Consider the following 27,971-nt stretch of genomic DNA (forward strand, 5'->3'; position numbering starts at 1 on the left):
AAACCCAAGGATAAACATACCAAGACACATAGTAATCAAATTTTCAAAAATTAAAGACAAAGAAAAATTATTGAACAGAACAAGGCAAAAATGACAAATAATATAAAAGGGAACTCCCATAAGGTTAACAGCTGATTTCTCAGCAGAAACTCTACAAGCCAGAAGGGAAGGGCATGATATATTTAAAGTGATGAAAGGGAAGAACCTGCAAAGAATATTACTCTATCCTTCAAGGACCTCATTCGAAGGAGAAAGGAATCTCGAAGGAGATTCGAAGGAGAAATCAAAAGCTTTACAGACAAGAAAAAGCTAAGAGAATTCAGCACCACAAAATCAGCTCTACAACAAATGCTAAAGGCACTTCTCTAAGTGGCAAACACAAGTGAAGAAAAGGACCTGCAAAAACAAACCCATAACAATTAAGGAAATGGTAAAAGGAACATACATATCGATCATACCCTTAAACGTGAGTGGATTAAATGCTCCAACCATCAGACACAGGCGTGCTGAATGGATAAAATATAAGACCCATATATATGCTGTCTACAAGAGACCCACTTCAGACCTACGGACACATACAGACTGAAAGTGAGTGGATAGAAAAATATATTCAATGCAAAAGGAAATCAAAAGAAAGCTGGAGTAGCAATACTTATATCAGAACAAATAGACTTTAAAATAAAGGATGTTACAAAAGATAAGGAAGGACACTACATAATGATCAAGGGATCAATGCAAAAAGAAGATATAACAATTATAAATATATATGCACCCAATATAGGAGCACCTCAACATAAGGCAACTTCTAACAGCTCTAAAAGAGGAAACCAACATTAACACAAAAATAATGGGGGATTTTCACACCTCACTTGCACCAATGGACAGATCATCCAAACAGAAAATTAGTAAGGAAACATAAGCTTTAAGTGACACAATAGACCAGATATTTTTAAGTGATATTTATAGGACATTCCATCCAAAAACAGCAGATTACACCTTCTTCTCATGTGAGCATGGAATTTTCACCAGGACAGATCACATCTTGGGTCCCAAATCAAGCCTTAGTAAATTTAAGAAAATTGAAATCATATCAAGCATCTTTTGTGACCACAACACTATGAGACTAGAAATCAATTACAGGGAAAAGAAATGTAAATAAATAAAACACATGGAGGCTAAATGATATGTTACTAAATAACCAAGAGGTCACTGAAGAAATCTAAGAGGAAATTAAAAAAAAATAACTAGAGACAAATGACAATAAGAACACGATGATCCAAAACCTATGATATGCAGCAAAAACAGTTCTAAGAGGGAAGTTTACAGCAATACAAGCCTACCTCAAGAAACAAGAAAAATCTCAAATACACAATCAAACTTTACACCTAAAGGAAGTAGAGAAAGAAGAACAAACAAAACCCAAAGTTAGCAGAAGGAAAGAAATCATAAAGATCAGAGCAGAAATAAATGAAATAGAACAAAGAAAACAATAGCAAAGATCAATAAAACTAAAAGCTGATTCTTTGAGAAGATAAACAAAATTGATAATCCATTAACCAGACTCATCAGGAAAAAGAGAGAGAGAACTCAAATCAATAAAATTACAAATGAAAAAGGAGAAGTTACAACAGACACTGCATAAATACAAAGCATCCTAAGAGACTACTACAAGCAACTCTATGCCAATAAAATGGACAACCTGGAAGAATGGACAAATTCTTAGAAAGGTATAACCTTCCAAGACTGAACCAGGAAGAAATAGAAAATGTGAACAGACCAATCAAAAGTAATGAAATTGAAACTGTGATTTAAAATCTTCCAACAAACAAAAGTGCAGGACCACATGGCTTCACAGGTGAATTCTGTCAAACATTTACAGAAGAGTTAACACCCATCCTTCTCAAACTCTTCCAAAAATTTTCAGAGGAAGGAACACTCCCAAAATCATTCTCTGAGGCCCCCATAAGCTTGATACCAAAACCAGATAAAGGCACTAAAAAAAAAAGAAAATTACATACCAATATCACTGGTGAATACACATGCAAAAATTCTCAACAAACTTCTAATAAACAGAAGCCAACAACACATTAAAATTATTATACAGCATGATCATGTGGGATTTATCCCAGGGATGCAAGGATTCTTCAATATGTGCAAATCAATCAATGTGATACCCCATATTAACAAATTGAAGAATAAAAACCATATGATCATCTCAATGGATGCAGAAAAATTATTTTGACAAAATTCAACACCCATTTATGATAAAACTCTCCAGAATGTGGGCATAGAGGGAACCTACCTCTACATAATAAAGGCCAAATATGACAAACCTACAGCAAACATCATTCTCAATGGTGAAAAACTGAAAGCATTTCCTCTAACGTCAGGAACAGGACAAGGATGTCCACTCTCGCCACTATTATTCAACATAGTTTTGGAGGTCCTAGCCACGGCAATCAGAGAAGAAAAAGGAATCCAAAGTGGAAAAGAAGAAGTAAAACTGTCACTCTTTGCAGATTACATGATACTATACATAGAGAATCCTAAAGATTCCAGCAGAAAACTAATAGAGGTAATCAATGAATTTGGTAAAGTTGCAGGATACAAAATTAATGCACCGAAATCTCTTGCATTCCTATACACTAATGATGAAAAATCTGAAAGAGAAATTAAGGAAACACTCCCATTTACCATTGCAACAAAAAGAATGAAATACCTAGGAATAAAGCTACCTAGGGAGACAAAAGACCTTCATGCAGAAAACTACAAGACACTGATGATAGAAATCAAAGATGATACAAACAGATGGAGAGATATACCATGTTCTTGGACTGGAAAATCAATATTGTGAAAATAACTATACTACCGAAAGCAATCTACAGATTCAATGCAATCCCTATCAAACTACCAATGGCATTTTTACAGAACTAGAACAGAAAAACTTAAAATCTGTATGGAGACACAAAAGATCCCAAATAGCCAAAGTAGTCTTTACCAAAAAAAAACACAGAGCTGCAGGAATCAGACTCCCTGACTTCAGACTATACTACAAAGCTACAGTTTGCAAGACAATATGGTATGGGCACAGAAACATAAATATAGGTCAATAGAACAGGATAGAAATCCCAGAGATAAACCCACACACATATGGACACCTTATCTTTGATAAAGGAGGCAAGAATACACAGTGGAGAAAAGACAATCTCTTCAATATGTGGTGTTGTGAAAACTGGACAGCTACATGTAAAAGAATGAAATTAGAACACTCCCTAACACCATACACAAAAGTAAACTCAAAATGTATTAGAGTCCTAAATGTAAGATTGGACGCTATAAAGCTCTGAGAGCAAAACCTAGGATGAACACTCTTTGATATAAATCACAACAAGATCTTTTTTGATCCACCTCCTACAGTAATGGAAATAAAAACAAAAATAAACAAATGGGACCTAATGAAACTTAAAAGCTTTTGCATAGCAAAGGAAACTACAAGCTAGACGAAAAGACAACCCTCAGAATGGGAGAAAATATTTGCAAACGAATCATTGGACAAAGGATTAATCTCCAAAATATATAAACAGCTCATGCAGCTCAATATTAGAAGAACAGACAACCCAAATCCAAAACTGGGCAGAAGACCTAAATCAACATTTCTCCTAGGAAGACATACAGATGGCCAAGAAGCACATGAAAAGCTGCTCAGTATCACTAATTGCTAGAGAAATGCAAATCAGAACTACAATGAGGTATCACCTCACTCCAGTTAGAATGGGCATCATCAGAAAATCTAAAAACAACAAATGCTGGAGAGGGTGGGGAGAAAAGGAAATCCTCATTCACTGTTGGTGGGAATATAAATTGATACAGCCACTATGGAGAATAGTATGTAGGTTCCTTAAAAAACTAAGAATAGAATTACCATATGACCCAGCAATCCCACTACTGGGCACATACCCAGATAAAACCATAATTCAAAAAGACACATGCACCCCAATATTTATTGCAGCACTATTTACAATAGCCAGGTCATGGAACCAACCTAAATGTCCATTGACAGATGAATGGATAAAGAAAATGTGGTACATATATACAATTGAATATTACTTAGCCATAAAAATCAACGAAATTGGGACATTTGTAGAGACGTGGATGGATCTAGAGACTGTCATACAGAGTTAAGTAAGGCAGAAAGAGAAAAGCATATATCATATATTAACACATATATGTGGAACCTAGAAAATTGGTACAGATGAACCGGTTTGCAGGGCAGAATTTGAGACACAGATGTAGAGAACAAAGGTATGGACACCAGGGGGAAAGTGGCGGCGGGGGAGGGGGTGGTGTGATGAATTGGGAGATTGGGATTGACATGTATACACTAATATGTGTAAAATGGGTAACTAATAAGAACTTGCTATAAAAAAGAGAAGATATTTTCCATTCAGAAAAAAATATATATATATATACCATGTTACGTAGCAATGCCTCTTATGGGTATTTATCCAAAAGAACTGAAATCATGATGACAGATATTTGCACTCCCATGTTCAGTGCAGCATATTTACAATAGCCAAGATGTGGAAACAACTGAAATGTACATAGATACAGGTATGAATAAAGAAAATATGAGATTAATATATATATATTATTCACCCTTTAAATATAAGGAAATCCTTCCATAGATGATGACATAGATCAAATTTGAGGACAATATGCTAAGATAATTAACATTTGTGTAAATCTCAATGTTAAGTGTTCTTACCTCAGTTAAAAAAAATACAAGGAGATGTGACCACGATATAAGATTGTAGCCATCACAATCTCGGGAATTTTATGAAAACCAGATATAAAGCCTTAAAAATAGAATGTGGGCCTTGAGCACAGTCTTTGTAAGAAGAACTCCACTTTGTAACTAAAAATAATTAACTGGGTTAATAGATCTTATAGAGTAATGGATGTAAGAGTCATATCAGTGATAGCATCAAAGTTGTTCTACAACTGTTTCTGTGCCTAATGATGTCTAAACAAAATATGAAACTTCTTCCAATACCTGAAAAACATTGTAATGGCAAGCAATCAAAACACGCAGACAGACAGACAGACACACACACACAGAGTCCCCTCTTTCATTTGATTTCAGCAGTCTACATTTTCTACAGTAGTAAATATTCTAGCTATGTCTTGTGAATCTCAAAGTACTGGAAAGTAAGTGCCCATTCAAAAGTAGTTTATCTTAAAACACCATAAATCCTACTAATTTTGTTGTCCATTTGAAATATGTAAGTTGTACTATTAAAAACAACAACAAAGGAGATATTTATACATGTGGAAAAACACAAGTTTACCCATTGTGTTCCCATTAATATATATATAATTATTGATTATGCATTTATCTTTTAAATCATATAGAAAATAAGAGGAGATATGAACAAAAAGTATTAAAATATTGGTTTATATTTTTAAAGCCTATATCCTTTATACAAAGCCTAGCTCAGATGTCATTTTTCTTATAAGACTTTCCCTGATTTCTAACAAATCAGAGGTCTTTGAACTCTCCCAGCACAATTGTATATAGTCTTATTTTTCCTCGGTGATAGAAGAGTGGAGTAGTAGTGATTGAGGAAGAAAAATATACAAACTTGACTATTTAAGCTTGAGGTCTTTTTTTCTAGTACCAGCTGATGAAACAACCTTCTTTCTTTTATATACCTCCTTCTCAATCATTTCTTAAACACCAGCAACATAGCTCCTCCCTTAAAAGGGCATAAGCTTTCAAGAGAGGTCTGAGGTATTATGACTGAAAAAGGTCCAAAGAAAGATAACTTTTGTAGGCATATAAAGAAGCTTCCATCAGGGCAGCATTCTGGGTTGAAGTCATTGATTAAACCCTGGGGCGAAGTGGGTGACTTTTATTTGTGAACTAATATGCATATCTTCTCACAGAAATCTCCAGATGTTTCCAAAGGTGACTTGTTGGTCACACCATAAATGCCTCACAATTTATCTCCTAATACTTAGAAGACTATACCTTCTATGTCTATATAATGACTGTGGTGATATCTTCTGTTTTATCTTCCAGATCCACCCCTCCACTTTCTCCATCCTGCTTTTTGTCCCAGGAGACTAGCTTATATATACTCCATCAACAGGATCCCCACTCCTCTTGCTTTTGGTTGAGGTTTGGCCAATGAGAGTTACCAGCAAGAGTCTGGAAAGCAAACGGAGAGTATCGTTGAGGTATTTATTCTCCCAACTTCTACACTACAAGGTCGCTGTGGGCTGGCTACTTCCTTTAACCAAAGATCACAGCTCCTGCCAAGTGGCCCTCTACTCATACTGAGTTCCAGGAATCACTCCCTGTTTGCACTCCTTAAGTCCTAAGAGTACAAACAGCACCCACTGTTATTATCTCCAGGATATTACACTATCCTTTGTGGTTTTTCTATCCCTTGCTCACACCTTTGTAAGTAGTTCAAGTATTAAACTCTCCTCAAATTACTTAATATGAATGTTGCATCTATTTTTTCTTCTAGGACCTTTACTGATGCAGCCTTCATCATAGATACCATACAAAGAGTAATAGCTAACATTTAGTAAGTATTTATTGTGTGCTAGGCTTTATTCCAAACACCTGGCATTTACTGATATATTTAAACCTTTACAACTACTCTATAAGTATTATTTTCTTCTCTACAAATCACTTCATTTCTCCTTTCTTTATCTCTGTTCCAGATATTTTTCTCTCCCTTTTACCGTGAAAGGAAACTGAAGCTATATCTTCCTCCATAGTTCAAAGGAGTAGAAAGCAAAAAGTCCCAGAATGCACTAAGGATTGCAAAAATAACAATAAGGGTAACATACTTTGTTTATATTCAGAGAAAGATAAGTAAGGAATGGGTACAGAAATTGCACAAGGTCACTGGTATAAATTTGATGAATGATATAGGGGAATATGCTCCTCACCTTCCATTTTACTTCTTTTTTTGTCCTTCTGTCACGAATAATAATTTTCAGGCTACAAAGAGTAAGGAGAAGAATGGGTAAACACATATTGTTCGAAGGAGAGGCAGCAACAACCCATGATAAGCAAAACAATAGAAAAATATAAATCTGTCTTACAAAGTTGTTAAAATCAGCCAGCGAGAAGAGAAGTGAAAAGAAGAGTATAAGCAGATAGGGCAAAGATGCAAACCAATGTCTAACTAGAAAAGAGGTCTTTGATTATCTTGTTCAGTACTTTTTTCAAAGATACCACACTGCAATATGTAATTATATCATCTATCATATACAGTCTTGGATTGTTCTTTTCTGTTTCATATGTGTCCTTTTTCTTCAAATAAACAGGCTCCATACGTGCAAACTCAGTGGCCATGGCTCATGGGCCTAGCCACTCTGTGGCATGTGGGGTCTTCCTGGACTGGGGCACGAACCTGTGTCCCCTGCACCAGCAGGCGGACTCTCAACCACTGTGCCACCAGGGAAGCACTTCTTTTCCTTTGGAATCCCAGGATCTAAGGACAAATAAGATATCTGAAAAGAAAGCTATACTGAATTCGACTGAGAGCCTTGTGAAACCTTCAAAGCCATGGGAGTAAATAGGATTGAGGATAGTTATTGGGCTAAGGTGCAGTTTATAGGAATAACATGACAACTTAGAACACCATACCTGTAGCCTTCATTTATGCATTCACTTACTCATTCATTCAACAGATATTTATTGAGAACCTATTCTGTACCAAAACCCATAAATGCTTTAGGATAGCTATTCACTGATTCAATCAAAACGCTCATGCACTGTTGGTGGCAATATAAATTCATACAGCCACTATGGAGAACAATAAGGAGGTTCCTTAAAAATCTAAAAATAGAACTACCATACGACCCAGCAATCCCACTACTGGGCATATGCCCTGAGAAAACCATAATTCAAAAGAGTCATCTTGGGCTTCCCTGGTGGTGCAGTGGTTGAGAGTCTGCCTGTCGATGCAGGAGACATGGCTTCATGCACTGGTCCGGGAAGATCCCACATGCCATGGAGTGGCTGGGCCCATGAGCCATGGCCGCTGAGCATGCGTGTCCGGAGCCTGTGCTCCACAATGGGAGAGGCCACAACAGTCAGAGGCCCGTGTACCACACACACACACACAAAAAGTCATGTACCACAATGTTCATTGCAGCTCTATTTACAATAGCCAGGATATGGAAGCAACCTAAGTGTCCATAGACAGATGGATGGATAAAGAAGATATGGCACATATATACAATGGGATATTTTTCAGCCATAAAAGGAAATGAAACTGAGTTATTTGTAGTGAGGTGGATGGACCTAGATTCTGTCATACAGACTGAAGTAAGACAGAAACAGAAAAACCAATACTGTATGCTAACACATGTATATGGAATCTAAAAAAAAGAAAGGTCATGAAGGATCTAGAGGTAAGATGGGAATAAAGACTCAGACCTACCAGAGAATGGACTTGAGGACACGGGGAGGGGGAAGGGTAAGCAGGAACAAAGTGAGAGAGTGGCATGGACATATATACACTACCAAATGTAAAATAGCTAGCTAGTGGGAAACAGATGAATAGCACAGGGAGATCAGTTTGGTGCTCTGTGACCACCTAGAGGGGTGGGATAGGGAGGGTGGAAGGGAGGGAGATGCAAGAGGGAAGAGATATGGAGATATATGTATATGTATAACTGATTCACTTTGTTATAAAGTAGAAACTAACACGTCATTGTAAAGCAATTATACTCCAATAAAGATGTTAAAAAGTATATATATATATATATATATATATATATATATATATATATATATATATATATATATATGTATATATATTCTGTCAACCTTGTGCCAGAAGCAATTTTAGGCACCAGCTTAACAAATGTTAAAGGAACTTCTCTAGGCAAGAAACACAAGAGAAGGAAAAGACCTACAATAACAAACCCAGAGCAATTAAGAAAATGGGAATAGGAACATATATATCGATAATTACCTTAAATGTAAATGGATTAAATGCTCCCACCAAAAGACACAGACTGGCTGAATGGATAAAAAAACAAGATCCATATATATTCTGTTTACCAGAGACCCACTTCAGACTTAAGGACACACACAGACTGAAAGAGAGGGGATGAAGAAAGATATTCCATGCAAATGGAAATCAAAAGAAAGCTGGAGAAGCAATTCTCATATCAGACAGAATAGACTTTAAAATAAAGAGTATTACAAAGGACCCTACATAATGATTAAGGGATCAATCCAAGAAGAAGATATAACAATTGTAAATATTTATGCACCCAATATAGGAGCAGGTCAATACATAGGCAAATACTAACAGCCATAAAAGGGGAAATGAACAGTAACACATTCATAGTAGGGGACGTTAACACGTCACTTTCACCAATGGACAGATCATCCAAAATGAAAATAAATAAGGAAACACAAGCTTTAAATGATACATAAAACAAGATGGACTTGATGGATATTTATAGGACATTCCTTACCAAAACAACAGAATACACATTTTTTTCAGGTGCTCATCAAACATTCTCCAGGATAGATCATATCTTGGGTCACAAATCAAGTCTTCATAAATATAAGAAAATTGAAATTGTATTAAGTATCTTTTCCAACCACAGTGCTATGAAACTAGATATCAATTACATGAAAAGATCTGTAAAAAAAAAATGCAGGCTAAAAAATACACTACTTAATAACGAAGTGATCACTGAAGAAATCAAAGAGGAAATCAAAAAATACCTAGAAACAAATGACAATGGAGACACGATGACACAATATCTATGGGATGCAGCAAAAGCAGTGCTAAGAGGGAAGTTTATAGCAATACAATCCTACCTTAAGAAACAGGAAACATCTTGCATAAACAACCTAACCTTTCACCTAAAGCTATTAGAGAAAGAAGAAGAACAACAACAACAGCAACAAAAAACCAAAGTTAGCAGAAGGAAAGAAAGCATAAAAAACAGATAAGAAATAAATGAAAAAGAAATGAAGAAAATGATATCAAAGATCAATAAAAGCAAAAGATGGTTCTTTGAAAAGATAAACAAAATTGATAAACCATTAGCCAGACTCATCAAGAAAAAAAGGGAGAAGACTCATATCAATAGAATTAGAAATGAAAAAGGAGAAGTAACAACTGACACTGCAGAAATACAAAAGTTCATGAGAGATTACTACAAGCAACTCTATGCCAATAAAATGGACAACCTGGAAGAAATGGACAAATTCTTAGAAATGCACAACCTGCCAAGACTGAACCAGGGAGAAATAGAAAATATGAACAGGCCAATTACAAGGTCTGAAATTGAGACTATGATTAAAATCTTCCAACAAAAAAGAGCCCAGGACCAGAGGGCTTCACAGGTGAATTCTATGAAACATTTAGAGAAGAGCTAAACATATCCTATGCAAGCTCATCTAAAATATAGCAGAGGGAGGAACACTTTCAAACTCATTCTACGAGGCTACCATCACCTTGATACCAAAAGCTGACAAAGATGTCACAAAGAAGGAATACCACAGGCCAATATCACTGATGAATATAGATGCAAAAAGCCTCAACAAAATTCTAGCAAACAGAATCAAAAAGCACATTAAAAGGATCATACACCATGGTCAAGTGAGGTTTATTCCAGGAATGGAAGGATTCTTCATTATAGGCAAATCAATCAACGTGATACACCATATTAACAAATTGAAGGAGGAAAAACATGATAATCTCAATTGATGCAGAGAAAGCTTTCAACAAAATTCAACACCCATTTATGATAAAAGCCCTGCAGAAAGTAGGCATAGAGGGAACTTTCCTCAACATAATAAAGGCCATATATGACAAACCGACAGCCAACATCATCCTCAATGGTGAAAAACTGAAGCCATTTCCACTATGATCAGGAACAAGACAAGGTTGCCCACTCTCACCACTCTCATTCCACATAATTTTGGAAGTTTTAGCCACAGCAATCAGAGAAGAAAAGGAAATAAAAGGAGTCCAAATCAGAAAAGAAGAAGTAAAGTTGTCACTGTTTGCAGGTGACATGATAATATACATAGAGAATCCTAAAGATGCTACCAGAAAACTACTAGAGCTAATCAATGAATTTGGTAAAGTAGCAGGATACAAAATTAATGCACAGAAATCTCTGGCATTCCTGTACACTAATGATGAAAAATCTGAAAGTGAAATCAAGAAAACACTCTCATTTACCATTGCAACAAAAAGAATAAAATATCTAGGAATAAACCTACCTAAGGATACAAAAGACCAGTATGCAGAAAATTATAAGACACTGATGAAATAAATTAAAGATGATATAAATAGAAGGAGAGATATACCATGTTCTTGGATTGGAAGAATCAACCTTGTGAAAATGACTCTACTACACAAAGCAATCTACAGACTCAATGCAATCTTATGTAAGATCTTATGTACGATCCTTGTCCTAGAAGGAAAGTTTAATACCACCCAAGTTGAGTCTTCTTTCTCTTACATTGTCAATTTATTGTTTGATATTTCCAAAAGAGAAAAGGTTAGAATGCAAGAATGTCTTACAGAGTTAGAGTTTCATAAAAGTAGTGTCATATGAACATATATATACTGCTGCCAATATCATACCATTAATTTAATTTAATTAATTTAATTTAATTAAACACTTAAATTCCAGGAGTATGACTACCAAATTTTCTGTTGCTCTGAAGAACTTATTTTCTTATCCAGAGAATTAAGTGGGCTGCAATATTACCTCAATCACCTACTTTTGAACTTTGCCATTATTTGAAATAATCTTATCTCAAGACCTCAAACTATAAAAGGAGGCAGTGTGGTGAGGTAAAAAAGAGCCTGAACTTTAAGGGCAAATAGCAGCTCAGACACTTATTAATTGTATCATCTGCCCTCAAAGCCCACACTCTATCCATTACATGGTACTGCCTCCTTTTAGAGCACAAAAATGAGGAATGAAACTGTAGTCTTAAGGACAATTGGTTCAACCGTGTCTTTCAGCCCAGGGATGTTAATGATTAACACAGAACCTAAAATGCAGGGCTCTATAGTCATTTATCCTTTCCTGTAGTGACATCCAAGTATGCACAATGAAGACTGCTAGGGGCAGGGATGATATTCAAAACTAACTAATAAGGTACGGGCATTAACCAATCAGAATGGATGTCACAGAGTATACTGGTATATACTAATCTACCTCAGAGCAGAGATGCCTGCAAACGCAATATGACTCAAATTGAGTTTATCATTCCTGCCGCTTCAACAACAAATCTTTTCTTCCTACACTCCATATGTATGATCAGATTGTCCCCATTTAACGGAATAGTTTTGTGAGGCTCAGAGAAGTTTATATCTATCTTGAGGAATAAATGAGGTAACACACGTGGCAACAGACTTATAACAGGCACTCAATAAATGCTAGTTGCTCTTCTCATTCCCTAAAACTATTATTACATGGTCTTATCCTTCTAAACTCCTGACTACTCCCATGGGCCTCTCCCACTAAACCTCCTTTTAGTCCTTATTCTGATATCTAGACCTTCACCACATGCCAGTTCTCTCAATACATCAGCCCAACTGAAGCCTCAATTGCCTTCCTCTAGGCCTACAGTCAGTTAATTCAATGATATATTTACTTGCACCTTAGAATCCTTTCTACCTTGACACTCTCCAAGCTCTGAGTAACCACCTCTGTTGGCATCTACTATACTTCACTGATAAATATTGACATGGAGGCTTCAGAGTGCCAACTTCCTCATGTTGTCCCCATCTCACTCAATGGATGATATATACACAGTCAAAAATCTGAGTCATCAAATCAATAGAATTAGAAATGAAAAGAAGAAGTACCAACTGACACTGCAGAAATACAAACGATCATGAGAGATTAATATAGGCAACTCTATGCAAATAAAATGGACAACCTGGAATAAATGGACAGATTCTTAAAAAAGCACAACCTCCCAAGACTTAACCAGGAATAAAGAGAAAATATAAAGAGAACAATCACAAGCACTGAAATAGAAACTGTGATGAAAAATATTCCATAAAACAAAGACCAGGACCAGATGGATTCACAGGCAAATCCTATCAAACATTTAGAGAAGACCTAACACCTATCCTTCTCAGACTCTTCCAAAATATAGCAGAGGGAGGAACACTCCTAAACTCATTCTATGAGGCCACCATCACCCTGATACCAAAACCAGACAAGGATGTCACAAAAAAAGAAAATTACAGACCAATATCACTAATGAACATAGATGCAAAAATCGTCAACAAAATACTAGCAAACAGAATCCAACAGCACATTAAAAGGATCAAAAAACATGATCAAGTGGGGTTTACCCCAGGAATGCAAGGATTCTTCAATATATGCAAATCAATCAATGTGACAAACCAGATTAACAAACTGAAGGAGAAAAACCATATGATCATCTCAATAGATTCAGAAAAAGCTTTCAACAAAATTCAAAACCCATTTATGATAAAAACTCTCCAGAAAGTATGCATAGAGATAACTAACCTCAAAATAATGAAGGCCATATATGACAAACCCACAGCCAACATCTTTCTCAATGGTGAAAAAGTGAAACCATTTCCACTAGGATCAGGAACAAGACAAGGTTGCCCATTCTCACCACTGTTATTCAACACTGTTTTGGAAGTTTTAGCCAGAGCAATCAGAGAAGAAAAAGAAATAAAAGGAATCCAAATCAGAAAAGAAGAAGTAAAACTGTCACTGTTTCCAGATGACATGATACTATACATAGAGAATCCTAAACATGCTACCAGAAAACCACTAGAGCTAATCAATGAATTTGATAAAGTAGCAGGATATAAAGTTAATGCACAGAAATCTCTTGCATTCCTATACAATAATGATGAAAAATCTGAAAAAGAAATTAAGGAAACCCTCCCATTTACCATTGCAACAAAAAGAATAAAATACCTAAGAGAAAACCTACCTAAGGAGACAAAAGAACTGTGTGCAGAAACCATAAGACAAGGATGAAAGAAATTAAAGAGGATACAAACAGATGGAGAGATATACCATGTTCTTGGATTGGAAGAATCAACATTGTGAAAATGACTATACTACACAAAGCAATCTACAGATTCAATACAATCCCTATCAAACTACCAATGGCATTTTCCCCAGAACTAGAACAAAAAATTTCACAATTTGTATGTAAACAAAAAAGACCCCGAATATCCAAAGCAATCTTGAGAAAGAAAAGCAGACCTGGAGGAATCAGGCTTCTAGACTTCAGACTATACAAGAAAGCTACAGTAATCAAGACAGTATGGTACTGGCACAAAAACAGACATATATATCAATGGAACAGGATAGAAAGTCCTGAGATAAACCTACACACATATGGTCATCTTACCTTTGATAAAGGAGGCAAGAATATACAATGGAGAAAAGACAGCCTCTTCAATAAGTGGTGCTGGGGAAACTGAACAGCTACATGTAAAAGAATGAAAGTAGAACACTCCCTAACACCATACAGAAAAATAAACTCAAAATGGATTAGAGACCTAAATGTAAGACCATGCACTATAAAATCCTTACAGGAAACCGTAGGAAGAACATTCTATGACATAAATCACAGCAAGATCATTTTTGACCCACCTCCTAGAGAAATGGAAATAAAAACAAAAATAAACAAATGGGACCTAATGAAACTTAAAAGCTTTTGCACAGCAAAGGAAACCATAAACAAGATGAAAAAGCAACTGTCAGAATGGGAGAAAATATTTGCAAATGAAGCAACTGACAAAGGATTAATCTCCAAAATTTTCAAGCAGCTCTTGCAGCTCAATATCAGAAAAACAAAAAACCCAATCCAAAAATGGGCAGAAGACCCAAATAGACATTTCTCCAGAGATGATATACAGATTAGCAACAAACACATGAAAGGATGCTCAACATCACTAATCATTATAGAAAAGCAAATCAAAGCTACAATGAGGTATCACCCCACACTGGTCAGAATGGCCATCATCAAAAAATCTGCAATCAATAAATGCTGGAGAGGGTGTGGAGAAAAGGGAACCCCCTTGCTCTGTTGCTGGGAATGTAAATTGATACAGCCACTATGGAGAACAATATGGAGGTTCCTTAAAAATCTAAAAATAAAACTACCATATCACCCAACACTCCTACTGCTGGGCATATACCCTGAGAAAACCATCATTCAAAAAGAGGCATGTGCCACAATGTTCATTCCAGCTCTATTTACAGTAGCCAGGACATGGAAGCAACCTAAGTGTCCATTGACAGTGGAATGGATAAAGAAGATGTGGCACATATATACAATGGAATATTACTAAGCCATAAAAGAAATGAAACTGAGTTATCTGTAGTGAGGTGGATGGACCTAGAGACTGTCATACTGAGTGCAGTAAGTCAGAAAGAGAAAAACATATATCATATGCTAACACATATATATGGAATCTAAAAAAAATTGTCCTGAAGAACCTAAGGGCAGGACAGGAATAAAGATGCAGACATAGAGGATGGACTTAAGGATATGGGGAAGGGGAAGTGTAAGCTGGGATGAAGTGAGAGAGTGGCATGGACATATACACACTATGAAAAGTAAAATAGATATCTAGTGGGAAGCAGTCACATAGCACAGATAGATTAGCTCGGTGCTTGGTGCCCACTTAGAGGGGTGGGATAGGGAGGGTGGGAGGGAGACGCAAGAAGGAGGAGATATGGGGATATATGTTTATGTACAGCTGATACACTTTGTTATACAGCAGAAACTAACACACCTTTGTAAAGCAATTATACTCCAATAAGGATGTTAAAATATATATATATATATATATATATATATATATATATATATATATATATAAGGGAAATAGATACAAACGAACAGACAAAAATCTTAATCATTCTTTACCCTCCCTCAGCTTCCACATCCAATTTTTCATCAAATCCTGTTGAGTCAATCTCAAAAATCTCTCAAACCCAACCTTTCTCCATTCCCACAGCCATTGCCCTACCTTTAGAAATCATCTCTTTGTGGACCCCAGCAGTGATTTTGTAACCAGTCTTCCTGCCTGAAGCCTCAGTTCTTCCTCTCCAGTCTCCATATTGATGCCCCACAATGGGTAGTCTTATTAAAACCGGCCATACAGATTGCTTAAAACTTATCAGTGTCTATCCACTGCCTATAAAATATTACAAGGTCCAAATTAAAACATACAGGGTCCTGTGTGATTTGGTTGCCTTCTTCCTGTATTTTACCACATCTTTCTCTTACTTTCTATGCCCCAGTTCTATGGAAATGCTTACAAGTCCTTGAAGCAGGTCAAGTTATCTCATTACTCTATGTCTTTATTCATAAAATATCATTTGTCTATAGCACCAAAATCTGAAGCCTCCTCAAGTGTACCTTTTATCTTTCAAGACAGGTCAAACATTCCTTATGCCATCCCATTCTAGGTCTCAGTATACATATCATGCCTTTTGTAGCTTCACAATAACCTAAAGGTGTTTATCTCTTGAAAGCTATAATATTTAAATGCTCTTATTTGTTTCTCTGCTTATCTCCAGTATTAGACTATGAGACAAAAATATGAAGCAGGGCAAGTGTTGCAGGGATGCTAGTTAAGCTCAATCTAAGCATGTGCTTTATAATAAAAACTCAGGTTGTTTCTATGTATGTAGGTAGGTTCCCTCTGCAGAGGGTAAAAAAATAAGGCTTGTGGTCTTCCCCTCAAAATTTTTACTGTGATGAAAGTGTTCTGCAATTTTATTTGTTGGTGGCTACCTTTACCAAAATTCTTCAAACCGTAAATTTAAAATAGATGAATTTTGTGGTTTGTAAGTTTTACCTCAAAAAGCTATAAGAAATAAGCTTTTCAATAGCAAAAAGAAATTGGAAAGCGTTTCCTGGCATACATTCTCTCCTGAAGAGCTTCTAAAGCAGAAAGTAACTACAACAGTATAAGTGAGAACTTTCAAGTGAGGTTACCAGTTTCTTGAATTGCAACCTCTGCCACACTTAATGTCACAAGTTGGAAAGGAACAACTTGTACACAGATCTGTATAAAGGAACTAGAAGTCGTGGTGGAAAGATCTTCCAAATAAAAATATTAGAGAATGCTCCCTTATATTTGTTATGGTTAAGAGAATAGTATAAAGATAAGCCACAAAATAGAAACAGTGCTTATGTAGGATTGATGAGAACTCAGAGCAAGGAGAGAATGGGAACATAGAGAAAGAAACAGAGAAAGTGAGCAGAATGCCCTTGGACCACTTTAGCTCTCAGATCATCAATATCTCCTCCCTTTGGAAATAGCCCACAATTATAATGGAGACTAACAAAACAGTCAATCCAGCAGAAATAACAATCATCTATGGAAAGTGAAGTAGTTTTGCCTGCCCTGATTGTATAAAGAGGCTCCTGCAGACTCAATGCAATCCTTATTAATATTCCAATGGCATTTTTTACAGAATTACTAAAAACAATCCTAAAATTCGGATGGAACCACAAAGAACCCCAAACAGCCAAAGCAAACCTGGGAAAAAGGAACAAAGCTGAAGGTACTTACCAATTTCAACCCAAATTACAAAGCTATCGTATTTCTTTAAGTTGATACTGGCACAAAGAATAGATACACAGAGGAATGGAACAGAATTGAGAGCCTAGAAATAAACCCTGCTTTATACAGTCAACTAATATTTGACAAGGGAGCAGAAAGTACTCAATAGAGAAAAGATAATCTATTTAATAAATGGTGTTGGGGAAAACTGGATATTCACATGTAGAAGGTTGAACCTGGACCCCTATCTTATACCACTCACAAAAAATTAACTCGAAATGAACTAAAGACTTAAATGTAAGACCTGAAACCATAAAACTCAGAGAAGAAATCATAGGGAAAAAGCAATTATTTCAAGGATATGACACCAAAGCACAAGCAACAAAAGCAAAAAATAAACAAATAGAACTACATCAAACTAAAAATCTTCTTCACAGCCACACCCCCAAAATCAGCAACATGAAAGCAACTTACTCAATAGGAGAAAGTATTTGCAACCATCTCTCTGAAAAAGGGTTATTCTCCAAAATATGTAAGGAACTCAGACAACTCAATAGATAAAAATAATAATCCAATTAAAAATGGGCAACTGGCCTGAATAGACATTTTTCCAAAGAAGATGTTCGAATGGCCAAGAGTTATATGAAAAGATGTTCAACATCACTAATCATCAAGGAAATGCAAATAAAAACCAAAATGAGATATCACCTCACAACTGTCAGAATGGATATTATCAAAAAGAGAGATAACAAATGCTGGTGAGGATGTGATGAAACAGGAACACTGTACATTATTAGTGGGAATGTACATTGGTACCACCACTATGGAAAACAGTATGGAGGTTCCTTAAAAAATTAAAATAGAACTACCATATAATCCAGCAATTCCACTTCTGGGTATATGTCTGAAGGAAATGAAGTTACTATTCTGAAGTGTACATCCCTATGATTATTGTAGCGTTATTTACAATAGCCAAGACATGGAAACAATCTAAGTGTCTATCAACAGATGAATGGATAAAGAAAATAATATATATATACAATGGAGTATTATTCAACTACAGAAAGGAAGGAAGTCTTTCTATTTGCAACAATATGGATGGACTTATACTCAGTAGAATAAGTCAAAAACAGACAATTACTGTGTGATCACACTTAAATGTGTTATCTTAAAAAATTTATGGCAATAGAGAGCAGATTGGTGGTTGCCAGGGGTGGTGGGTAAAGGAAAAATGTGTGAAGGTGGTCAAAGGGTGCACACTTTCAGTTATAAGTTCAATAAGTTCTGGGGAAATAATGTACTGCATGGTGACTACAGTTAACAATACTGTACTGTATACTTGAAAGTCACTAAAAGAATAAATCTTAAAAATTCTCACTCCATGCACACAAAAATGTAACTATGTCAGTTGATGGATGTGGTAATAATTTCACAATATATACATATCATTATGTTGTACATCTTAAACTTATACAGTATTATATGTCAATTAAATCTTGATAAAGCTAGAAAAAAAAAAGACATTTCTGGACTAATGCAACTCCAGTCCAACTGGTTTGTACTTCCACTCTTGTCTCCTACAATCTCAACTCTACCCAGTAGCCCAAGTAGTCTTCTTAAAAGATAAATCAAATAATGTCTCTCCCTTTCCTTAAACTTTCCAATAGCTTCCCCATAACACTCAGAATAAAATCCAGGTCAACTTTAGCTAGCACACATGCTAAAAGTGCATTTGCCCTAACATGAAAGAACATATGCTTATTCAAGTCTATATGTGATACTTATAGAAGAGAAAAACCTTAAAGTGTGGGGTTGGAGTGAGAGAGATTAAAAATAAGAAAAGGAAATACATTAATAAACAAATTTTGTTCCGAATTTTTTATTCCTTAAAAGGTCTGCCTACCTTTCAGACCTCCTCACTTACTCTCACTCTTGGTCACTGCACTTCTACCACACTTAGATCCTGCAACTTGACAAGTACGTTCTCTCCTCAGGGCCTTGCACTTATTACCCTGCCTGGAACACTATTGCTCCCAGCTTTTGTCATTGTTCGTTTGTTATCTTTCAGATCTCAACTCAAACATAATGTCCTCACAGAAGCCTGACCACCTTAAGTGACCCCCCAATCATTCTTACATTACACCTCATTAATTTCCATCAGTACACATCTCTGAACTCGTAGTTTTTAGTCCTAGTTTATTCATTAATTTTCTCTTTATTTTGTTCTTGTCTGTCTCCCCCAACTAGACTGTAAGTTCCAAAGGGGCAGGGAAAAAATATATTTCATTCATGCAGTACTCCAGCACCTATTTCAGTGCCTGGCACATAGTAGTTTAAAAATGTATTGAATGAATAAGTGAGTAATATTCTTCAGAATGCCTTTTAGCAAATATTTATTTATCCCAAGTTTTATGTTAGCCCATATAATTTTTTATAAATGGCCAAACATGATGTATTTGATATTCTTCATAGGAAACATACAGCACAGAAAGGGTCTTCACTCATCCCCTCACCAAACCATCTCTTTTCTAGTACTTCTCTTAATCATATAATCTGAGTCGACAGAAACCTCACCTATTCCCATTCTCTACTCAGTGCTTAAACACTCTCTACAGCAGTGACAAGTGATCTACTTGTTATTGAAAAATGTTTCTAGACAAGTTTCAGTAATTTCTTAATCAATACATTTGATCATTACTTTTCATTCTTTTTACTCCTCTAGATAATTTCAATTGATCTTTCTTTGAGCTCACTGATTCTTTCTTCTGCTTGGTCAAGACTGTTGTTGAAGCTCTCTATTGAATTTTTCAGTTTAATCATTGTGTTCTTCAGCTCCAAAATTACTGTTTGGTTCTTTTTATGTTTTCTATCTCTTTGTTGAAGTTCTCATTTTGTTCTTGCATTATTTTCTTCTGATTTTGTTACATTGTTCATCTATGTTCTTTTTTTAAAGTTTTTAAATTTTTTAATTTGTTTCAAAGTTAAACCCAAGACACATTGACTTCATAGGAAATCCACTGAGAAATATTTTTCTAGCTCTCTGAGCATCTTTAGAAAAATTATTTTGAATATTTCAGGCAATTCATGAATATCCATTTATTTGGGGCCAGTTACTGGAAATTTACTATTTTTCTTTGGTGGTGTCATGTTTCCCTGATTCTTCATGATCTCTGAAGTCTTGCATAGGTGTCTGTGCCTTTGAAGAAGCAGTCACCTCATCCAAATTTTATGGACTGACTTTGGTAAGCAAAGGTCCTCACCTGAAGGTGGGAGCAGACTGGAGTGTGCTGTAGACCCAAGTCAAGTGGTGCAGGGCACTAAGTTCAGGGGTGTGTGACACCTCCAGGTCCAGGGGCTAAGGACCAGTGCAGACAGCAGTGGTGGTCAGAGCTGGTGGTGTTCAAACACTTAGCAGTGGGGACCAGCTGCAGGTGCCTGTGTAGCAACAGGGGCCAGTTGCAGACACAAACATAGTGGTAGAAGCCAGAACTAGCAGTGAAGGCTGAGGCCAACTGTAGATACAAAAGTAGCTGTGGGGGCCCTGGTTATCAGTGTATTCTACTGTGACTGCTGGGTCTCACCATGGGTGCACGGCAATGGAAGCTGGTGTGGGGGTCATGCTAGAGGCATGTAGGTGCACATCTGGAGGGGCTAACCCTGAGTGTGTATATGTTGGTGGGGGACAGCTGTGGGGATCTAGGCTGTCATTTTGTACCTGCACAGCTCCAGAAACCTGGGTTGGCTGCCAATCCAGGTCATGGCTCTGGCAGGTGGGGGAAGAAACCAGTAGAGACTCAGGTGGCTGGTGTATGTGAATGCAAATAGCTGTGGGGAAAAATTCCAGTGAAATCTTCAGGGTGTCCATTGTGGCTATGCTGGCCATTGGTTTCTTCAGTGTAGAAAGCTGCTGGGGCCATCTGCAGAGCAGGTCACTGGGAACAGTAATCATTCTCATTGAGTGGTTGATGCTGGTAGCCCCTGCTTTTCTTCCTAGTTCCTAGCCATCCCTATACATCTTTGCTTTTCTCGTCTCTGAGTAGGCTGAAACCTAAGTGGGTCCTTTGTGCAGTGCCTCAAAAGGCTGGAAAAATATCACTCACTCACCTCTCTTTTTCCCAGTGAGGGTAACTCTTTCTAGATGTGGAGTTACCCCTTGAAACTGAGCAATGTTGGCCAGGGGGATGGGATGATGCAAGCAAAATAAAGTTGCTTTCCTGTCATTTGTGTGTAGTCATTCTCCAGTCTTTTCTTCCACAATGTTGCTAAAGTTTCTTAAGTAGACTCCAGATATCACCCAGAGCTGTTTTGTTCATGGGCAGCTGCCTAATTATTGAGCTTTGAGGAGAGACAGAGCCTAGGGTCTCCTATGTGGCCATTTAGGTGACATCACTCTTAGTCCATTTCAGTTCTCTTTAGCCCATCAGGGTATTTCAATTGAATAAAGAACATATGTGCACACTTATAAAAGGAAAAGCACACTTAACCAGGGACTTAAAAAATAGAAGAGGCTCATTTATTTGGGTATGGAGGACAAATGAGAAACAAAACATGGCACCGATTGCCCCATACTCTCATTTCTGATGCCAAGAAATAAGATTCTTGCAGTCTGAGGGCCCTTCTTTAGACTAAATGTAGCTGGTTAAAGGTATGAACACTTTGCTGAAGCTGCAACAGTGCCCCACTCCACCCTCCCACTGCCCCACAACTTCTGTTACTTGACTTCTTATAAGGGAAGTAATGAGAAGATTAAGTTGAGTCTCATAGTATTACCTAAGACAAAATAGGCCTTTAAGCATCCCTATTCCCTGGATGTTATTCAACTCCCTGTACTCCTACCCCATGTCTATTTATCTGAAAGAGAGCCAACTCTTGACTGATCTTTTCTCCCACATCTATTACATCAGAATTATGGCATGTTTATTTCAAATATCCAGTCAAAGAGGCAAGGGCATAATTACTATTGGCTACATTGCTTATCTGGCTAATCCAAACATAATACGATTTGTTTGTTTTTCTACTACTGCATCTGCCTCTTCCTGGCTGTGTAATCTTAGACAAGTTAGTCACACCATGCCTTAATTTTCTCATCTGTTAAATGAAAATAATAATAGTACAACCTCATAGGGTTGTTATGAATTAAATGAGTTTATGGCAAACACTTGACGCCTGGCATATAGTAAATGCTAATGATGTGTCATTATTATTGCCCAAATGAATAAGTTATAATGATATTCTGCATAGAAAAATTCCATAATTTACCCATTATCTAACCACAAGGTTAGATAAGAATAAGCTAAACTTTAAAAAACACAAATTAGCAATAAAAAAGGAAATTAAGAAAAACATTCAATTTATAATAGCATCAAGAAATACTTAGGGGGCTTCCCTGGTGGTGCAGTGGTTGAGAGTCCGCCTGCCGATGCAGGGGACACAGGTTCGTGCCCCAGTCCGGGAAGATCCCACATGTCACGGAGCGGCTGGGCCCGTGAGCCATGGCTGCTGAGCCTGTGCATCCAGAGCCTGTGCTCTGCAATGGGAGAGGCCACAACAGTGAGAGGCCCACGTACCGCAAAAAAAAAAAAAAAAAAAAAAAGAAAGAAATACTTAGGAATAAACGTAGCCAAGAAGGGGAAAGACTTGTACATTGAAAACTGAAAAACACTGCTAAAGAATTTAAAGAAGACACAAATAAATGGAAAGACACCACATGTTCATTAATTGGCAGACAATATTATTAAGATATCAATACTACTCAAAGAGATCTACAGATTCAACACAATCCCTATTAAAATCACAAAGGCTTTTTTTTTAAGAAACAGAAAATTTCATCCTAAAATTCATGTGGAATCTCAAGGGACCACAAATAGAGACAACAATTTTGAAACAGAACAACAAATTTGGAGGCCTCATACATCCTGATTTAAAAACTTATTGCAAGGTTACTGTAATCCAAACAGTGTGGCATTAGAATAAAAAAATAGATCAACAGAATAGAATAGAGAGCTCAGAAATAAACCCTCACATATATGGTAAAATGATTTTCAATTAGAGTGCAAAGACCACTCAATAGGGCAAGGACAGTCTCTTCAATAAATGGTGTTGAGAAACCTGGATATCCACATGCAAAATAATGAAGTCAGACCCTTATCTTACATCATATACAAAAATTTAACTCAAAATGGATTAAAGACCTACATGTAAGACCTAAAACTAGAAAATTCTTAGAAGAAAACATAGGGGAAATCTTCATGATATTGGATTTGACAATGATTTCTTGGATATAACACAAAAAAACTCAGGCAACAACAGCAAAAATAGACAAATTAGAATATATAAAACTTAAAAACTTTAGCGCATCAAAGGGTAAAATCAACAGAGTGAAAAAGCAACCCACAGAATAAGAGAAAATTTTTGAAAATCATATATTTAATTAGAGGTTAATATCCAGAGTCTATTAAGCATGCTTACAACTCAACAACAAAAAAATCAAATAGTTTTATTTTAAAATGGGCAAAGTGTCAGCATCATGGAAGTGTAAGGCATTCCTCCTTTCTCTCCCCTGTTTAAAAACGACTAATCAGACATTGATCCATGGACAAAAGTACCCCATTTGGAGTCGTAGGACCCAGCATCATATACCAAGGGACCCAGGAAGACCCTTACTCAACTGTGCATCTAAAAATAAGCAGACAGACCTCAGTAAGTGTTCTGGGTTCAGTGGAATCAGCAAACCTGACCCATCCTCTCTTGGCATGGTCAGGGAAAGCACATGGACAGTGGTGGCCTGGGCAGATATGCACAGGCGAGAGGAAATTTGTAGAAGGCCAGCCTGCCTGAAGGGAGATTCCAGCAAGTCACTACAGTGGGAAGAGAAATTCCAGCAAGCCATCAAGTTTGGATGTAGTGGAGAGGGAGGAACTTGTTGAGAGTCACCCCTTCCAGGTGACACTGTATGGAGCTGGTGGTAATGACTTCTCCTGTGGAGAATGTGGAAAGTGGTGAGTGTCTGGCTTCCCCAGTTGTATGGGTCATAGCTGGAAAAACCTGCTTCTCTTCAGCAGCACCCTAAGTACTGAAGCAGGACATCCATGACTTGAGAAGGAGAAAGGAGAAAGGGAAAGAAGCAAGTAAGAATACTAAAGCATATTAAATAGAAGGTGTACTTGCTAAGTGCTTCAGGACTTCAGCAGGAAGTCAACCCAAAAGGCTCTGGAAACACCCAACCCAAGGATCTCCCCACTGGGTGCACATGCACCCCCAATGCCCCAAGTGCTAAACCCATACCTCCCTCTACTCTACAGGTCGATCCTTGTACAAGTTCCAAAATGCAACAGTAAGAGCAGATCTGGTATTCAGAGTACTCTCAGAACAATGGACCTGTGGACAGGGAGAAATCACAAACTAGAGCTATACTGTCACCTTCTGGTAAAAAAAAAAGTGAGGTTTTCAGCAACCAGCCTGGTGAGTTGTAAGAACAAGAGAAATCAGAAGAGCTTAACTCTGCCACAAGAAGGAGCAAGAAAAGTGGAGCAGGTCTGCCCAACAACAGCTGAGGAAACCCCAGATATACCAATATCAATGAACAGTACCTCATGTGAAGGCAACCAGTAAGATTTAAGGAGGTGTCTGCTACTTCAAATACAAAAGTACCAACACAAAAACTACAAGGAACATGAAAAATCAAGGAAACATGTCACTGCCCAAAGATATCAATAATTCTCCAACAACCAATCTCAAAGGCATGGAATATTGTGATCCACCTGACAAAGAATTCAAAATAGCTGTTCTAAAGAAAATTAAGATAAAAGAAAACTCAAAAAGAAAATTGAAAATCAGAGAAAAAATACATGAACAAAATGAGTTCTTTACCAAAATGATAGAAATAATAAAAAAAGCCAAACAGAAATTCTGGAGAATTCAATAAATGAGATAAAGACTGAACTAAAGAGCATCTGTAGTATAGTAAAGCAGATGGAAGACAGAATATGTGACTTAGAAGATAGGAATTTTGAAATACAGTTAGAAGAGAACAAAAGAGAAAACTGAAAAGAGCAAAAAAAGAGCCCACATTATCTGTAGGACTCCATCAAAAGACAAATATTAGAATAATTACGATTCTGGCAGGAAAAGAGAGGGAGAAGGGGGTAGAAAGTTTATTTGAAGAAATAATGGAGAACTTCATAGACATGAGTAAAGACTTGGACATCCAAATTCAAGAACTAATAGATCACTCTATTATCCCAATGCCAAAAGTCATTGTGCAAGACACATTATAATGAAACTGTCAAAAGTCAAAGATAAAGAAAGAATCCTAAAGGCAGCAGGAAAAAAAATGTGTAACCTACAAAAGGAACCATCATTAGACTATCAGATTTCTCAGCAAAAGCCCTACAGGCCAGAAGACAGTGGAAGGAAATATTCAAATTGTAGAAAGATAAAACTTGCCAGCCAAGAATACTCTATCCAGCAAAGTTAACCTTCAGATATGAAGGAGAAATAAAGACTTTCCCAGACAAACAGGAGCTGAGGGAGTTCAGCACCACTAGACCTGTCTTGTAATAAATGTTGAAAAGAGTTCTTCAAGCTGAAATAAAAAGATACTGATCAGTGACATGAAAACATATGAAAGAATACAACACACTGGTAGAGATGAAAAATATATAGTTGGATTTAGAAAACTAATTCTATAATAATATGGTGTGTTAAACATTTAACTACAGTATAAAGGTTAAATAAAGAGTATTAAAAATAACTGTGTGGGCTTCCCTGGTGGTGCAGTAGTTGGGAGTCCGCCTGCCGATGCAGGGGACATGGGTTCGTGACCCATCTGGGAGGGTCCCATGTGCCACGGAGCGGCTGGGCCTGTGGGCCATGGCTGCTGGGCCTGTGCGTCCAGAGCCTGTGCTCCACAGTGGGAGAGGCCACAGCAGTGAGAAGCCCGCATACCACAAAAACAAAACAAAACAAAAAACAAAAAACTGTGGCTACTATGCTTTGTTAACAAATGCACAACATAAAAAGAGTTAAATTGTGATCAAAGCGGGGGCATAAAGGGTGTTACCATTGTAGGTGATCAAAGATAAGTTGCTATGAGCATAAAGTGAATTGTTTTATCTACAAGATGTTTTATGCAAGCTTCATGGTAACCACAAAACTAAAAATCTAGAATAGATTCAGGAAAGATTTTTTAAAAAGAGGAAACAGAGCATACCACCATGAAAAATCACCAATTTACAATGGTAGGGAGAATCAGAGGGGGAAAGAAGCATTGTAAATGCAAATCAACCAGAAAGCAATCAATTAAATGGCATTTTGAGTCCTTAAATAATTATTCTAAATGTAAATGGATTGAATCCAACAATCAAAAGGCACAGAATGGATAAAAAAATTAAAAAGACTCAACTATATGCTGCCCACAAGAAATTCACTTCAGTTTTAAGACACACATATGCTCAAAGTGAAGGACTGGGAAAAGATATTCCAGGCAAGTGGAAACCAAAAGAAAGTGAAGGTAGATCTACTTATATCAGGCAAAATAGACTTTAAGCCAAAAATGGTAACAAGAGACAAAAATGGTCATTATATAATGATAAAGGGGTCAATTCATCAGGAGAATATAAAAATCGTAAATATGTACACACTCATCACGGAGCAATTACATATATTAAGCAAACAGTAACAGATCTGAAGGAAGAAACACAATACAATACAATAGTGGGGAACTTCAATACCCCAATGTCAGCAATGGATACATCATCCAGAGAGAAAATTTAAAAGGAAACAATGGACTTGAACCATACATTAGTCTAAATGAAACTGACAGAAATTTATAGAACTTTCCATCCAACAACAGCAGAATACACATTCTTCTAAAGAGTACATGGTAAATCCTCCAAAGTAGATCATATGACAGAACACAAAACAAGTCATAGTAAATTCAACAAGACTAAAATTATAACAAGTATCTTTTCTGACCACAGTGGTATGAAACTAGAAATCAGCAACAGGACAGATGGAAAATCTACAAATATGTTGAAACTAAATGACAAGCTCGCAAACAATCAGTCAAAGTAAAAGTCAAAAGGGAAACTAAGCAGTATCTCAAAACAAATGAAAATGGAAACACAACATACCAAAACCTATGGGATATTGCAAAAGCAGTTCTGAGAGGGAAATTTATAGTGCTAAATGCATATATTAAGAAATTAGAATGGAGGGCTTCCCTGGTGGTGCAGTGGTTGGGAGTCTGCCTGCCGATGCAGGGGGCATGGGTTTGTGCCCCAGTCCAGGAAGATCCCACATGCCGCTGAGTGGCTGGGCCCATGAGCCATGGCCTCTGAGCTTGTGCTTCCAGAGCCTGTGCTC

At 36.9% G+C, this 27,971-nt stretch overlaps 1 protein-coding gene across 9 annotated transcripts in view; it reads right to left on the reverse strand.

Annotated features, from left to right (window-relative positions):
- KLF8 (KLF transcription factor 8) overlaps positions 1-27,971 on the reverse strand; it is a 346,775-nt gene that overhangs the window by 294,897 nt on the left and 23,907 nt on the right. For 7 of the 9 annotated variants that reach the window (XR_009530891.1, XR_009530893.1, XM_060087557.1 and 4 more), the window contains one exon: positions 6,967-7,018. The exons of 1 other annotated variant lie outside the window; for it this stretch is intronic. Coding sequence is in view for 4 of the 8 variants with exons in the window: in XM_060087557.1 (XP_059943540.1) it covers positions 6,967-6,973 (7 nt within the window). In the remaining 4 variants the exon portion in view is untranslated. Of the gene's footprint in view, positions 1-5,836; positions 6,212-6,966; positions 7,019-27,971 lie in introns of those variants that run through there. One more of the 9 variants, XR_009530892.1, reaches the window with a different exon arrangement.

Source organism: Mesoplodon densirostris, chromosome X (genome assembly GCF_025265405.1).
Source record: "Mesoplodon densirostris isolate mMesDen1 chromosome X, mMesDen1 primary haplotype, whole genome shotgun sequence".
Classification (NCBI taxonomy): domain Eukaryota; kingdom Metazoa; phylum Chordata; class Mammalia; order Artiodactyla; family Ziphiidae; genus Mesoplodon; species Mesoplodon densirostris.